Source organism: Miniopterus natalensis, chromosome 17 (genome assembly GCF_054644295.1).
Source record: "Miniopterus natalensis isolate mMinNat1 chromosome 17, mMinNat1.hap1, whole genome shotgun sequence".
In the NCBI taxonomy this organism is placed as follows: domain Eukaryota; kingdom Metazoa; phylum Chordata; class Mammalia; order Chiroptera; family Miniopteridae; genus Miniopterus; species Miniopterus natalensis.
Genome location: NC_142097.1, coordinates 41263282 through 41279158, shown reverse-complemented (window position 1 = coordinate 41279158; position 15877 = coordinate 41263282). Strand labels below are relative to the sequence as shown.

The 15877-nt window shown below is 56.2% G+C and overlaps 1 protein-coding gene across 1 annotated transcript in view; it reads left to right on the top strand.

Moving 5' to 3' along the window:
* Positions 1–8023: 8023 nt before the first annotated feature.
* The window catches only part of CPSF4L (cleavage and polyadenylation specific factor 4 like), an 8377-nt gene continuing 523 nt past the window's right edge, over positions 8024–15877 (top strand). The window contains exons 1-7 of the mRNA XM_016216674.2: positions 8024–8126; positions 8581–8631; positions 10213–10365; positions 13059–13154; positions 14046–14139; positions 14544–14555; positions 15365–15563. Of these exons, the coding sequence (XP_016072160.2) occupies positions 8024–8126; positions 8581–8631; positions 10213–10365; positions 13059–13154; positions 14046–14139; positions 14544–14555; positions 15365–15563 (708 nt within the window). The remainder of the gene's footprint in view (positions 8127–8580; positions 8632–10212; positions 10366–13058; positions 13155–14045; positions 14140–14543; positions 14556–15364; positions 15564–15877) is intronic.

Below are 15877 nucleotides of genomic sequence, written 5' to 3'. Positions count from 1 at the left end.
TGAGGAGGCCCAGGCAGGTGAGGGGGAAACACCTAAGCGGGGGCTGTGCTCAGACAGTGTAAACCCCATATTCCACCAACAACCCCTGATTTTTGAGGGTCTGGGAGAAGCCAGCTAGCTACCTGAGCCCCAGACTGCTCTTGGACTTGATGGAGAAGTAGCTGCAAACCATCCGGGAAAACCCAGGGGCCTGTAGAGGGATCCAGCTGGACCCACACCTTTAGCAGCATGAATTTGGTTGGGGGCTCAGCAGACCCACTGGACAAGCATGGGGTAACCAGGCAGGATGAGCCCAGCTATACCAGCTCTAATCTCAGTTTGCTGTGTGGCCTCAGGCCAGTTATTTTCCCTCTCTGGGCAGTTTCTGTTTCTCCATCTTTAAAATATGGCATTAGCTCAGTTGTTTTCGACTTTTTACCAGAAGTTTTATTTGCAACAAGGTATGCAGAACCCCTATACATAGCAGGCTGGGCAGACCAGCGCTCCGGCTGGGCCTCTGCCTCCCAAGCCTGCAGCCTCGGGCCTGTGTCCCTGCCGGTGCCCAGGCTGGTCCCACAAGGTGCTCACCTTCGACTGCATTCTCACACACACCCATCCACCCCCTCCTCCTCCCGGGGTTCGCCATGTCCCCAGAAGAAAGTGGACAAAAGGAATAGAGGCTGTCAGAACACACAAAGGCTCTTCAAATTTCAGGGTCCGGTTCACCACCTCCCCCACCTCCATGATACAGAGACTGGAGGAAGAAGGCACTGGCCAAAGCCCTGCGAGTGGAGCCCAGCAGAGATTGCGAAAGGGAGGGACTGGGCTGGCGCTGAGCCGGCGGACAGTATGGGGCACAGCTGCTCACGGCCGGGGGTGTGGTGGTTGTCAGGATGGCCAGTGGGGCGGGGGTGGGTGGGGTGACCTTTTCAGGTGTAGGCTGCACATCCCATCCCTCCCTGGCTCACCCTGGCCTCACGCACAGCTTCCCGAAGTTCCTGGCTTCCTCCACAGACCCTGAGTAAAGATGCAGAAAAGGAAAGTTAGGAGTAAAAACGGGGGACTTTGTCTGCTTTCCCTTTGCAGGCTCCTCTAGGCCCCGTGGCCTCCCGCCAGCAGCCAGATGGGAGGCTGGAAAGAACATTTTGAGGAGGGGGAAGGTATTTGTAGGCAGATGGATGTTGGTGGCTTTGCCTTTAAAACCTGTTGCTCTAACTCACCGAGCTGTTGTCCAAGACGAGACTCCCAGGAGGGGACAGGAGGAGCCAAGGAGAGAGGCCTTCCCGCAGGACTCCAATCCTGAAATGACTTTTGGCATGTTAAAAAGTACCCCTCAAGGCCACAGGGCTCTGCTGAATTTTGCTTTGTTTTCATGCCCTGCTTTGTTCCAAAAAGGATCAGAGGCAGCTTATACGCAAATTACAATACGATAAAAATAGATCCGGGGGAAAACAAGGCTGGAACAAACATGCCACGAGCTAAGAGCAGTGTGCAGAGCTGTTAGCAGGCTGGGCCTGCACACTTCTCAAAGGTGGGCTGAAAACTGGGCTCTGAGCTTCCTGTCAGTCAAAGCAAAAAGGGAAAGCTACCTGTTAGGAGACTCTCAAGGTCCACAAAGTTGAAACGGTCCCAGAAGCAACTAACTCAGCTTCTTCTGACACTGGGGTCTGAGAGGGATTCTTGTGAGAACTTTGGAGGGGGCAGGGCTGGGGTTCCAGGCAATGACCTCAACAAGAGTGTGGTAACAGATACAGTCATGCAAACCCCATAAGGCTGCTTTTCCACTCAGTATGAATTGAAGGCCTGAGGCCAAGACACGGATCAATAAAACCAACTCTCTGGAGGGTCAGACCCAAGCCATCCAACCCATTCACCCAAGACATACCACTGAGACCCTCCCACAGCAGGATTTCTCAGCCTCAGCACTATCAGCACTTGGAGCCCATCATTCTGTTGTTGGGAACTGTCCCCAGCAGCATCCCTGGCCTCTACCCACTGGATGCCAGCAGCTTCCTAGCAACCAGCTATGTCACTCCAACACATTCCCAGACATTGCCAAGTGTCCCATGGGCTGCTGAAAAACCACTGCTCTTACAGGAATGATGAGATGCCTTTTTTTTTTTATTTTTACCATAAGAGCCAACTTAAGACAAAAATGTTTTCTCAGAAGAAAGTAGACAAAAGGAATAGAGGGTGTCCCCCCCCCCAAAAAAAAGCTTATGAAATCCCATAGGGGAAAATGTATCTTGCATCTTAAATTACCTAGTTTATTGAGAAAACTTCTTTTTAGCCAGTAGCATTGTAACGATGAGGGTGTTATTTGAGAAACAGCCACACAGAGGCACTTTCTTATTTCTCATGCTGGAGTTAGAACGAGGGATGTGCTGAGAAGCTGGCCCGGCCCGTGGTCTGCTGTCTGCGAATGGATCTAAGGCGGCGGGTGGCCTGTGCCATCTCCCCGCTGTCCTGGAAGATGACGCCGCCTCACTGTCAATTCCTGCACCCAAGGCTCCTCCCGCCTCCAGCCAAACCAGAGCTGGAAGCTGTATTCTCTGAAAACGGACCTGCGGCACAGACTCATTTATTCATCAGATATTATTGAGCACCTACTGTGTGCCAAGCGCTCTCAGAGGCGCTGGGGGAGCAGGCAGGGTGAGAGTGCACAGGACAGCAGACAAGACAGACACGGCCCTGGGGTGACCTGTGACTTCCATGGGCCCCTTCCTCCATAAAAGTCACTAAAATGGTATTATATGACTATGTCAGAAAAAAGGCTGGATGAATTAATGTTATATAATCAAACTTTTTGTTCGACCTGAAGGTTCATGTATTTAATTCGGATTTTAAAGAAACTAAGACATTTTTCATGGGCCTGCTGGGCCTGATGGAGAGGCCACATGGGCCCTGCCCCCAAGGGCTGGGGGTGAGGTGGGGATGCCGGGAACAGACAGACCGTCAACAGGCAAGACAATAAATGGACACGTCCTATACCGCGGGGAGGCCTTCGGAGGACGTGAACCAGAGGGTGTTGGACAGAGAATGCCAGGATTTCCCCCTAGAGAGGCCAGGGGGAGGGTCCTCCCTGAGGAAGTGGGGTTCAGACCAGATCAAAGAAGGAGGATCTGCGAGGGGACGAGCAGGGACCAGCAGTTTGGGGAATCGAGGACACCCGCAGCTCCGGCCCAAGTATCTGGGTGGTGGTAACATTCTGAGAGGGCAAGACAGAGAAGGTGGCACCGATGTCTGGGAAGCTGGAGTTTGGTCTCAGACATATTCAAGTAGAAATGGCAAGAAGACAGGTGTCTGTGAGGCGGGTGCTATGGACTGAAGGTTTGTGCCCCCCCCCCAAATCCATATGTTGACACCCCTAATGCTCCATGTGATGGCATCAGCAGGCGGGGCTTCGAGGCGGTGACTGGGGTGAGATGCGATCAGGAGGGTGGGCCCCGTGATGGGAGCGGTGTCCTTATAAGAGGAGGAAGAGACCAGCCATCTCTGTCCACCACGGGAGGACACGGCCAGCCAGGAAGGGGCCCTCGCAGGGCACGGAATCTGCCAGCGCCTGAGCTTGGGCGCACGGCCTTGGGAAAGGTGCCAGTGGCCTGGTCTGTGGTCTGTCACAGCTGCCCAGCCGACTGAGACGGGGGCAGCGCCCCGCGTGTCAGCAGCCGCACATCTGGGTCAGAATGGTGGCCCGGATGGAATTCAAAGGGAGGCCAAGAGGTGAGACCAAGGGCAGCTCTATGGTCTCGATGAACACAGGAGGGAAGGGCAGGACTGTGAGCGTCCCCCTGGGCCCTGCCAGCTCTCCCCCCAGCCCCCAGCCCCCAGCCCCCAGCCCCGGGTGGCTTATCTAGGCTGGGAACCAGGAGGAGCTGCCCTCAGCCTGCCCACCACAAGCCACCAGGCTTCGAACAGAGTGGGCACCATTGACTCCTTGTCGATCACCAAGGCCAGGAGGGTTTTTCCATCTGTACTCTGGCCGCCTCCTGACCCGAGAATCATTTAGAGATAACAGACTGGAGGACAGTCTGCCGTGATGAAAATGAAGTTTTTTTTTTCCAGACTCTATTGACCTAAAGGCAGATCAAACGTGTGACCTTGGCCCTCAATCCATCAAAGTGAGTGCCCCAGGCTGTGGCTGGAAGAATTAATCCTTGACTGTGTCCCCTGGCCAGCTGTGGGCTTTGTGTTCTATAGAAACCCTCCTCTCTCTCCTCCAGTGAGGGTGGGGGGCACATCGCTCCAGGAGGGACACAGACCCTCCCCGGGGGGGGGGGGGGGGATATCAGAACTTTGCTAATGACTATGGTTTATCTTGACCTTCCACAGTTTGCCATTTTACAAAGCATGGAATCCTTCAGGGTGTTGGGGAATGGTATCTTCTTTCCTGGGGCTGCTTTTCGGCCACTTGTGGATTCGGACATGTTTGCTGCTGGAGCCCCTTCTCTGGCCCTTACGTAGAGAGTGGTCCCAGGCTGGCAGCCAGTGGTCTCTTTCTAAAATGCAAATCAGACCCAAAGCTGAAAGTGCGGCTCCTTCAGTGACTCCCAAGGCCTCAGGTTCAAGGCTCTCCCCTACCCGGGCTCGCAGTCCCTTGAGCCTCTCTGAGCAGCAGACCTGCCCCACGCAGCCTACAGGCCCAGGAGTGGCTTCCCCGCGCACTGTGCTGCTTCCACTGGGAACATGGTCCCCTGCCGCCTTGATAGCCATGCCGCCTGTCCACAGCTTTGTCTCAGAGGGTTCTAGGGGTACCCCAAACCCCCGGCTTTTCAGAGCAGCTCAGTTCATAAAGGGGAAGGAGCAGGGTGACCGTTCAGGAAACCTGCAGCTGGCGTTGGATGAGAGCCTCATCACGATGGCGATTACAGCTGACGCCACTGTGTGTTTAGCGATTTACAAGTCCATTTTGCAGCCATGAATTAATTAATCAGTGCAAACACAGGGCTGGGGATAAGCTCTGGGCACCAAAGGGCAGACTGCGAGGGTCCAGCAGGGAGGTCCCAGAGCCCTCCTCCAGGGCATCGCCGGGACAGTGGGCGCCGGTCCCCTTGGGAGCCCCGAGGTGGTAATATAAACGGGGGAGGGGGACAGCTCCCCTGATCTGAGTGAGACAGAGCACCTGCGAGGTGGGAGACCCAGGCCAGATTCCCAGTGGACACTAGTTAGCTGTGGGACCTTGGCGGTATTTCTATTTGCTTCACTGTAAAAGGGGTGAGATCTTAGGAAACTGAATTTCTACGTGGGAAGATGTATTAGTTTCCTGGGGCTGCCGTAACAAATTACCACACACTCGATGGCTTAAAACAACAGAAATTGATTTTCTCACAGTTCTGGAGGCCTGAAGTCCGAGATCAAGGCGTTGGCAGGATTGGTTCCTTCTGGAACCTCCGAGGGAGAAATGGGCCCAGGCCCCTTTTCTGGCTTCCCACGATGGCTGGCCTCCCTTGGCGTCTCAAGGTCACTGGCTGACCCCAGTCTCCTCCCTTCTTCACGGGGCTTTCTCTAGGCCCCTTCTGAATCGTCATCTCAAATCTCCCTCTTTTTTCTTGTAAGAACACCAGCCCTTTTGTTTAGGACTCACCCTAATTCCAGGATGAGCTCACCTTGAGATCCTTAATTACATCTCCAGAGACCCAGTTGCCAAATAAGGTCACATTCACACCAGGGGTTAGGACTTGGGCTGTCTGGGTTTTTTTCTGGTTTTTTCCCCACGGGGGGCGGGGAGAGGCATTCAACCCACTATGGAAGGTATTTTGCAGAAGTAAAAAGCATGAATGCCAGGTGCTGTCACTCTTACGACACAGCCTCGGGAGAAGGGCATCCATCTATGCCACGTCCTCCGCACACCTCCGGCAGGCCAGGCACACAAGTGGGACAGGAGTCCAGGTGGAGGGTGCCACCTTGACCAGAAGAGGAGGGGATGCTGGGGTGCATGGATAGAGAGTCTCCGCCGGCTTCCTTCATCCTCAGTCCTCACAATGGATTCTTGGGCCAACAGCGGGCTGGAAGGACCTCTGGCTATATCCCCAGGACTCTGATTAGTTATCACCCCCTAAGTAGCCCCCTACCCTGGTCTTTTCCCCTCAAGTCTTCCCCATAGGGCTGTGTGCTGCTCTCCTAATTTTTCCCAGGCCCTCCACCGGCTGCCTTCATGATAAAAACTGGGTCCTAAAAGACATTCTGGGTTCAGGCCCTATTTCTCCAATCTTGTCACCCACCACTCCCCTTCTCTAAAGCCAGGCTTCCCCCAAACCAAACCCTTGCCCATCCCCTGAGCCTGCCTCTTTGCTTCATGGCCCAGTGCCTTGTACGGCAGGCCCCTCTTCTGGAAGTTTCTTCCTCATCACTAGATTCTCCCAGGAGCCCTCCTTGCCACCCTCTCGGGGGTTTACCATTATCACACTGGCACAGATCACCCCCTCGTGTAATTGTGTTGTTGAACGTGCTCCCACTGGACTGGGCTGTCTCTGAGGGGCAGGGCCACAGTCCTTTGTGTGGGGGTCCCCGAAACCTAGTATAGAGATGCCCCTTGGGTGTTTACAGAAGAAAATCATCAAGAGATGTGGGTTCGAATTCCATTGTTACCACCTTCCCAAACATATGCCCTTGGCTTTGCTGGGCCTTGATTTCCTCACCTGTCTGCAGGCCCTGGCACGTTGGTGCTGGCCTTAAATGAGCCTGTGTTGACAGAGGAGTGTGTTCTTGGACTAATCAGTGCACACAAATAGGGCATCTCCCCAGGGACACCCCCCCCCCCCAGCCTCCAGCTTGCCCTCTGCCTTCCTGGGAATGTGGCTGGAGGGAGGCCCCAGCTTCTGGAAACTCTTGGATCCCCCCCCCCCCCCCCCCCCCCCGAGCCTGTCCCTGCCTCGCCTGGCCCCAGGTGTCTACCTCTCCGTCTACTTTCTTTTCTGATCCAGAGTTCAAAAGACCAACCAACCAAGGAGTCACAGCCCGGGGGAGACAAAGCCAGCAGGCTCGTGCTTGTTGGCCCAGCTGCGGACCTGCAAGGCGCTGCCCACCACTCCCTGCTGCTCTGGGAAGCAGGGCATTTGGGTTCTGTGGGCATCGTCCCCAATGTGACTTGGAGAACACCAGCTCCAGTTAGAGGGAAGGCCAATGAGGGGGCCCGAGCAGGGGGAGGGGGAGGCCTGGCCTAGTTAGAGCCCTACAAAGCTCCTTTGAAAACATTTTCAGATGTCCCCAGGCCAGGGGGGAAAGGGGTGTCGTAATAATAATAAACTAACATTTGCATAGAGATTTCGTTTACAAAGCACTTTCTCAGGGGCGGGGAGGCTCTGGGGTGGCCCAGCGGATTCGTGGCGGGGAGGCTGCAGCCTCCGATTGGTTCCACCCCCCGCCCTCCTGCGATTGTGCGCGAGGTAAACAAAGCGCCATTCATCCAGCTATTTCCGATTCTTCTGAGTTTCAGTCTCTCTTCCCCTCTCCCATGAAGAGCTCACTCTGCGCTTGCCACTCGGGCCAGAAAAGGGGTGTCAGGAGCCCGAGAGGGAGGGGCTGGCTGGGGCCCGATGGAGGGAGGGGGGAGGCGGTGGGGTGGGGGCTCTGTCCCTCTGCACCCCCGCCCCGCCCCCACACCCTCTGGCTCTCAGGCTCCTGCGAATCGGGAACAGCCTGGCTGTGGTCGGTTTGTGCAACTTCTCTTGCTAACCCGGGCTGTGTGTCTTCATGTTTGAAGTATGAGCGCAGGCTTGGTAACGTGTGTGCATATGCCGTGTGTGGGTTTGGGAACAAGCAGAGATAAGCAGCGTGTGGGGCTCTGCTATCCCTCCCCAGCAGGCGCGTTGGGATGGGACCCACCGACAACAGTGTGGGGGTGTGGGCCCCGGGCGGCTGCACCTGCGCCGGGTGGGAGGGGGCAGACAGCTGGGCCCACTGCAATACAGCTGGGCCCGCGGGTAGCCTGGCTGTCACCTGGCCCCTGGCATCAGACCCTGGCCCTTTAAGGGCCGCCAGAGCTTTATAGGGTCCACCTGTAGGGGCTGGAGCAGCTCTTAGCAGCCCCAGCAGGAGGTGGGAGATGGAAGAGGTCATTGCGGGGCTCGAGGGGTTCACCTTCACCTTGGAGAGGGATGTGGAGACACAAAAGGGCACTGGACTCCTGCCTTTCCAGGGCATGGACAGTGAGTGAGGGCGGTGCCAGCATCCCTCTCAGGGACCCTGAGCCACCCCTTCCTCCCTCCCCCCCAGCCTCTCTGCAGGCCTCTCTGCTCAGTATCCTGCTGGCTGCCCCTTCTCTCTGCTGCTCACCAGGGGGGCTGAGCTGGGGGCTCGGGCCCACAGCCTGGGAATCCCAGCTTAGCCCCTGTCTTCTCAGGGGCTCGGGCCTCCCCTCTTACATCTTGTGCGGGACTCCAGGAAAATAGGGCTGGCTCCCCAGCTCCCGGGCTGGTCTCGGGCCCCTGCACGGCCGCTGTTGCAGACTTGGGGGGCTAGGTGTTGAGGCTTGGAGGCTGGTTCTAGAGGCCAGCAGCCAAAGGCAGGACGTAGGGGCCTTTGGGGAGGTTCCTGGGGACTTGCTGATGGTCGAAGACCCTCTGGGGAAGCTGTCCTCTCTCTCCCCTTCTCCCCTTCTAGAGTCGAGCTCAGCTGTGTGCAACTTCTACGCGAAAGGGCTGTGCGAGAAAGGTGGGTCAGCAGGTGGGCCTGGGGCGGGCGGCAGCCGGGCTCAGCATAGCCCTGAACGGGGTGTTGGATTTGCACCTGGTGAGGGGACGTCGGGGTGGGGCAGAATTTTAATCCTCTAAGTAGGCAGTGGGCAGATCCACCAGGAAGCCTGCCCCCCAAGGATTTCCCTGACTCAGTAGCATTGATCAGGGGGGTCAGAGCAGCCTGGAAGGGGGCAGTCCTTCCTTCTGCCTTGCTGGGGGTGGCAGTGTTTGTGGGTCTCAGCCAGGGGACCGGCACCCTTCCCCCACTCATATCCTCTGAACCCACCTGGGGCCGCTCAGCGGCTCCATCCACTCCTTCCCTGTGCCCTGAGGTAGCTCTGGCCAGTCTCTGAAATGCCACCGACAAGCACCCCTATTTCCCTCCCTCCCCGATTTGGATCAAGCAGTGCCCTCTCCCACACCCCTCTCCCTGAAGCACCTGACTCAAATCCAGGAGTTCTCAGCTTCTTTCTGGCCCACAAACCACTCACCAGCTCCTCTAGAAATGCACAGTTGCCCAAAAAAGGTCTTGCCTCCAAGATGGGGGCTCCTAGTCCCCCTGTAGGCCCAGGTTACAGACCCCTGCTGATGAGAATGAGCTTAGGACCTGCTTTTGGGATCCGAGTATATTCTTGGGAAGCTGGGCGGCAGGAGGGGCCCAGGCAGGGAGGCCCTGGCTTGCTTTTTGCCACGTGCCTCTTGTCTCCAGGCCAGGCCTGGATGATGGGGTGAGGAGGGAAGTGAGTTCCCCAATCGCTGAAGGCTTTGTGGAGCCAGGACTCAGTGACACCTCGGTGGGTCCTGTGGCCTCGGTCCGTCTCTGGGGCATGTTTCACAGTGACACCCTCTTGCCAAGAAATTAAATGGCTTTTGTGGAAGGTCAGATCCAAGCATGTCTATGGCCAGGGGTGGGTGGGGGTAAAGGCAATTTAAAAAGAATCTTCCCGGCTCCCCTCAGATTTGAGACCAGTCCCGCTTAGGAACTTGGGAACTGGGGTGTCCTTCCTGCTGATGGCCACACTGCTGATGACAATGACGAGTTGAATATCACATTCCTGTTTCCTTCTAAATCCTTATAGCGTTGTCTCTTACATCAGCATCGCTCATCACAACAGGGCTCTGGAATCAGGAAGCATAACTTTTTTTTAAGACATGAATTCAGTAGGCCCTTAATGAGCACATACTATGTGCTGTGTGGAGGAGGGGCCCGGGGCTGGAGATGGTGGTTCTGCTCTCTGGTAGGAGCCCCACTGTCAGCCTGGAGGAAAGGAGAGGGGGTTGTAGGGTGCCACAGCCGGGGGTGGGTGGGGACGAGTGTCCTGACAGACTGGGGGCTGCCTAGGGTTTGACTGGCACCACGCCAGGCAGAGAATTCGGGCAAAGTTGTGGCTATGCCAACAGCCATCTGTTCAGAAGACAGCAGGTCCTCCATGTTGCCTCTGGCCCCCAGTTCTAGCTGCCACCAAGGTCCAGGGGAAGGGAGCTGGGGTCTGAGCCCAGGGGTGGGGGGGCCCAGGCTGTGGGTGGGCAGGTCCCAGTTGGGCACTCTGGCCCCCAGGGAAGCTGTGTCCGTTCCGCCACGACCACGGGGAGAAGACGGTGGTGTGTAAGCACTGGCTACGCGGGCTGTGCAAGAAGGGCGACCAGTGCAAGTTCCTGCACCAGTACGACCTCACCCGGATGCCCGAGTGCTACTTCTACTCCAAGTTCGGTAATGCGCGCTCCTGGCTCCCACCCTTCCCCCGGAGGCGGCTGTGGGACCAGATGTCTGGGGGGACCCCCAAAGGAGGCCTTCCACGTCTCAGGTGGCAGGCCAGGCCTGTCTGAGCCCCAGACACCGGGCCCTCCGACTCCCTAGGGAAAGTGGGACTGGGCTCCGGTTCCTGTTTCTCTGCCCTCAGGCTGAGGCACACACCGCTTACCTAAGGGAAGGAGAGGGTGCGGTTGGATCAAAGGCTGAATTGTTTTCCTCCACAGTCCCAGCTGCGTCACACACCCAGACTGACTGTCGGGAAGTAGCCTCAAATGGGCCATCTCTCTGTCCCTGGTTTGTGTGTGTGTGTGGGGGGGGGGGGGGTCCAGGCCAGCGGTTCCCAAATAGCAGGCACGTGGGGGCCGCTTTCCCCATGCCTGCCATTCTCGCAAAGCACCTGTCACGTCCGTTGACCTGCACCAACATCTAAGCTTTCAACTGTCGCTATTTTAAACTCATTTTAATAGAAAACTTTATGTCGCTTTCATTACTGGAAAGCCAGCCTCGCTTATGGGCAATAAAAGGTAACCGTAAACAAATAAGCATGGGGATCAGAAGTATAGCCCCCAAAATTATCTTGTGTGGTCAGGTCTGGGCCAGTGTCTCACCTCCCACTGGCCTCAGGTCCTTCTTTGGTCATCCAAGGGGAGCTCTGGCCCCCAGGGAGCCACAGTCGCTTCCTGCCTCATGTAAGCGTGGACTCTCTGAATGCGTTTCTGTCTCATTCTCCGGAGAATTCTACAGCTCGGTGCTCTTCAGAACTGGAAGGAGCCTTAAGGATTACCTAGTCCAGTGGTTTTGAAATTGGGTTCCAAAAAGAGTGACCTGGAGGGGGAGGAGCTGGGACAGTCTCCAGGGATGCCCCTGAGGGCCATGGCATGGCTTTGAAACTGAGCCAGCACTGGGGGCAGGTGCTCCTCATGAGTGGGGAGGGAGGGGCCTTGGCAAGAGCTCCTCCCAGGTCAAAATCTGTTTCCTGCCTGCTCCCAGGTTCCTTCAAGGACAGAGCAAAGTTTACCTGGAGCCTGGCTCCCCTTAGTCATCGCCTAAACGTCTTTCATTTTGAAATGCCACTTATTTACTCCGATAACCCTGGGTTGGTTTTCTTTTGGGGATGCTGTGTTGGACACGGGTACAGGGATAGGACCAGGTCCCCTTCTGCCCTCAAATAACTCCCACTGTGAAGGGCAGGCATGTGAATCAATGATTGCAACACGTAATGTATGTTTTTGCTCTTTAGAGTAAATGAACGAATATTTCTTTCTAATCTCATGCCAAAGTAATGATCATTCTTATTGGAAGTAAATTGTTTTCTTTTTTAAAATATTGTTGGGGAGCATAGGAGTGGGGAGGGGCAGTGGAAAGGGGTGAGGAAGCCCGTGATCTTTGACCCTGCACCTACCTGGCTGTGCCCCTCAAAAAGGTACACGGGGTGTCTCTGGAGGGTGAGGCGCTGGCGCCACCTGCTGGCCAGGAGAGGAATGCAGAGCCGCGCATCCGGGCCAGAAAGGCCACCAGCGCACAGGGTGACTTCTCATAGTCTCCAGCTGTTGTGTTCACCAGCCCCTGAGGGTGGGAGTGGGGAGGGTCACTTCGATTCCTTAGAAGGCTCAAGCCCAGAGTCAGCTGCACACTGGCGACGAGACAGCTAACCACCTTATCAACGTGAGGAAGCCCCGTGAAAATGGACATGACGTCTCCTCGTCTGATCACTGGCGTCTTCGTTTGTGAAATGAGAAGGCTGGGAATGAGCAGTGGTTCAGAACTTAGGGATCAGTGGGGTTCTCTTCGGGGGAACCCTGCTCTGCAGAAGCCTAGTGTGTAGTCTGAAAACCAATGGCATAGATAACTATGTTCTTTATGGCTCTGAAAGGCACAGAGCCAAAGGCACAGACTTCTGATGATGAGTTTGGAAACACCAATTCTTGACTTAAATGAGGTGGGAAATGGACCGAATCTCCCCCCAAGATGCCTTCAGAGCCCCTGGGTCCCTAAGAGACACCTAAGAGGGTTGTCACAGTAACTCTGAGTAGTCTGTGCAAACAGCACTGGCTCCTCCTGGGAGCCATGGGTCTTGGTCTCTTCCATAGACACTACAGCAACCACAGGTGCTCTCTGCAGCATCTCTCTTCATCCCGGGACCAACTCGGAGGCAGGTCTCTGCTCTTCTCGGCAACTTCACCGGAAAGAGTTGCACCCCCAGACTCTGGAGGAGTGTCGCTCTTATTGCAGAGAGGATCGGTGGTGTTAGTCACAGCGGGTGGCTATGTCTCCGTTCAGTGTTTTATGTCTTCTTGGGTCTTTAGCTACCAGCTCGGGGTCCCCCCTTCCCTGTCTCTCCTGGTTCCTTCCTCTCTGATGGTGTCTACATGTCTTCAGTTCCAGCCCCCCTCCTGGACATCCAGCCCTCCCCCATCCAACTCCTCCAATGTGTGTATTCACCCCAAGCCCTGCTTAGTGAATACAATTGGGGTGACCCTTCTTAGACTGCAGGAAGGATTAGAAATACTGTGTTGTCTTCAAAAGCTGCTGACTTTTGAAGGAAGGCAAGTGGCTTATATCTGAGGGGCAAGGTCGGTTCAGCGTGGGGAGGGCAGAGGTAACTGACCATGAGCCTGCTCATCTACAAAGAACGTTGCTGGTATTTTCAGGTGAGTGCAGCAACAGGGAGTGTCACTTCCTCCACACGAAGACAGCTTTCAAGACCCAGGACTGTCCTTGGTATGACCAAGGCTTCTGCAAAGACGGTAAGGCCCTGACAGGAAGCGAAGGGGATGTGGGTGACCAGATGGGCCGTCTCCCTACGGGGAGGTTGCATGTTGCTGATGAGGCCCCGTTGGGGTGAGGTCCACCCCTGGGTTGAAATCCCAACAGAAGTCCTTCCCATAGTCTCACGCCCTCCGTGGGAGAATCCTCTGTGATGTGATGACCTGTAGGCTGGTGTGGGCGTGATGGGCCTGAGCAGGCTTATCTGGGTTCAAATCCCAGTGGCTTCAGGATGTGTCTGCTGTGTGACCTTGAACAAATGGCTGAGCCTTTTGTCTCCTCACTTATGAAAAGGGGAGATGCTTCCCTCCTAGGGTTGCTGGACCACTGGGATGAAGGACCCCAAGGGGAGCACTCCGCATAGGGTCTTGCCCATAGGGTTCATGAGTTCACCCACCTGGGGTATCCTGAGTGTCACTTAAGCATGCTCCACCTACCCCACTACGGTCAGCCACTCAGGAGACAGGGACCACATCAGAGTCCCTGCTCTGAGCATCCGTGTCCCTTCTCTCCCCATGCCTCCAGGTGTGTTGTTCTTACTGAGACCTTGGCAGGGTTGCTTTGGGGGGGAGGTTACAGAGGAGGGGTGCTGAGCAAGGATTAGTGAGATGTGGGGCTAGCCTTGCCTCAGCTGTACCTTCTATGACAAATTACAGTCCTTCAAGGCACGGCGTGTGGGGGACACTGGCCACTCTACACATTCCAAGGTTCCTTTTCCCGTCTGTCACATAGCTGGGGAGTAGGTGCTTCAGGACACTATGGACAGGACAGGGAGGCTTATACCGCCCGTTACATGGAGAGCCTGTGTCCTCCCCAGCAAGCTTTGTCCTGTTTCCCCCCCTTTGCTAACACAGTTTCTCTTTGCCTGGCAGGCCCCCTGTGTAAATACCGCCACGTCCAGAGGGTCATGTGTGTTAACTACTTAGCTGGCTTCTGCCCCAAGGGACCCAAGTGCCAATACGCACAGTAAGTAGGATCGATCCCGCAGAGTGCTGGGCCCAGTCTCCGGCTTCCCGATCGAGATCCTTCCGTAGCTGCCCTGACCCAGGCGGGAACCGAGCTCTGGCAGCACCGCCCAGTGTTTCCTGCGCATCGCTCCCCGACATCCCCCCACCCCACGAGCTCCCCTGGACAGAGCTCTGCCCCCTGCTGTTCATGCATGTTCATGCCAGGGGTGGGCATGTGGCTCTTCACCAACTGTTCTAGAAATAAGAGGAGAAGCACTTAACACCTAAATCCCCTGCAGCGTCCCGTCTGTCCCCAGAGAGCATGCGGGCCCCTTCGTGGGTCTGACACATGGAATCTGCCGCCGTTAGGGAGCAGGTGGCGGGTCACAGAGCCCGGCTGTAATGGCCTCTCTGCTTCCTCAGTCCCAAGGTGAACCCTGGACCCAGCCCGACTTCCGCGGAGGTGAGTGCAGGCAGGCGGCTGACGTCTCCTGCCATTTACTGCGTGTTCCCTGGGGAACTCGGGGGTCCCGAGCACTGCACTGTCCCCAGCTGCCCTCACGCTCACAGTGTCAGCTCCCTGTCCCGGTCCTGGGAAAGGCACACCCGTCGCGTGTGTGGCACTTACGTGTGGCTGTTCCTCCCAGGCCCCCTCCGAGCTCTGTAACCTCTGCTTCAGGTAGGACTTCTCCGCTCTCAGCCCCTGGCTTCCCCTTTTCCTTAGCTCATCACACAGGCGTGGTTTTGCTAAAGGACAGGGCCCAGCTTGCAGCTTGTGGTCCAAAGCTGTCACTGTGGATAGGGGCCATCCTGTTTGCCTGGGGTCCCTGTTGGAACAGATCTCTTCCTGCAGACACCAGGCACGTGTGACAAACTCCAGCAGGGTCAGTAAACCGCAGCCTGCGGGCCATGTCTGCCTCCTGCCTGCTTTTGTACCACCTGGGACCCCAGAATGATGGCTGCTGAGCTCCTGTTCATTAGCGGTCCTCTGTCCAGCCAGCAGGAGGGCTGGGCCAGGCTGGGATGTCCAGGGCTCTGGGGGAGCCACCTCCTGCCGGTTCTGAGGGGCATCTCCGTTGGAAGGTGGAAGCAATCTTCCACGACTGGGGAATTCATAAGCCCATTTCTAACTTTCATCAGTTATGCTTTTGGCCATTAGGATGGGCCATAAAGGCACCTCAATGCCTGGCTTCTGCCCGCCTGGCCTGCGCCTGCGCCTGCACGGAGGGGTGCGTGGTAGCTCTTTGCTTCCTCACGCCTTCCCTGTATCTGCAGCTCAACCAGCCACGGGGCTCAGCACCCCCTGCTTCAACCTGGCGACCTCGGAGGTCCCCTTTCCCGATGGAGTGCCTGCTTCTCCCCCCTCTGATGATGTCGCCCCAGGAGCAGCTGGTCTCCTACTGCCTGGGGCTCAGGGCGCTGGAGCTGGGCGAGTGCCACAGGGTGAGTGGGACTGGGGCTGGGGCTGTTTTCTGTCGTGGGCTGGAGGGCGGGGGTGATTAGGTGCAGAATGTATGTGTGACTCCTTTCCTGCCACAGATAAGAAAACCATCCTTGGGTTTGGAGTGGGAATTAAGGAAATACTGGTACACCAAACGGTAGGACTGGGATGTCTCAACAACCCAATCTTACTATCTCCTGCCAGATAAGACTTTATTTCTTTAAAAGGTTAATATGTTAAACGTCTTCCAGGTCTTATTTTGCTGCCTACTAATTCTCTGGAGTTATTTATATATAATGTCCTTGAGATTTGGGGG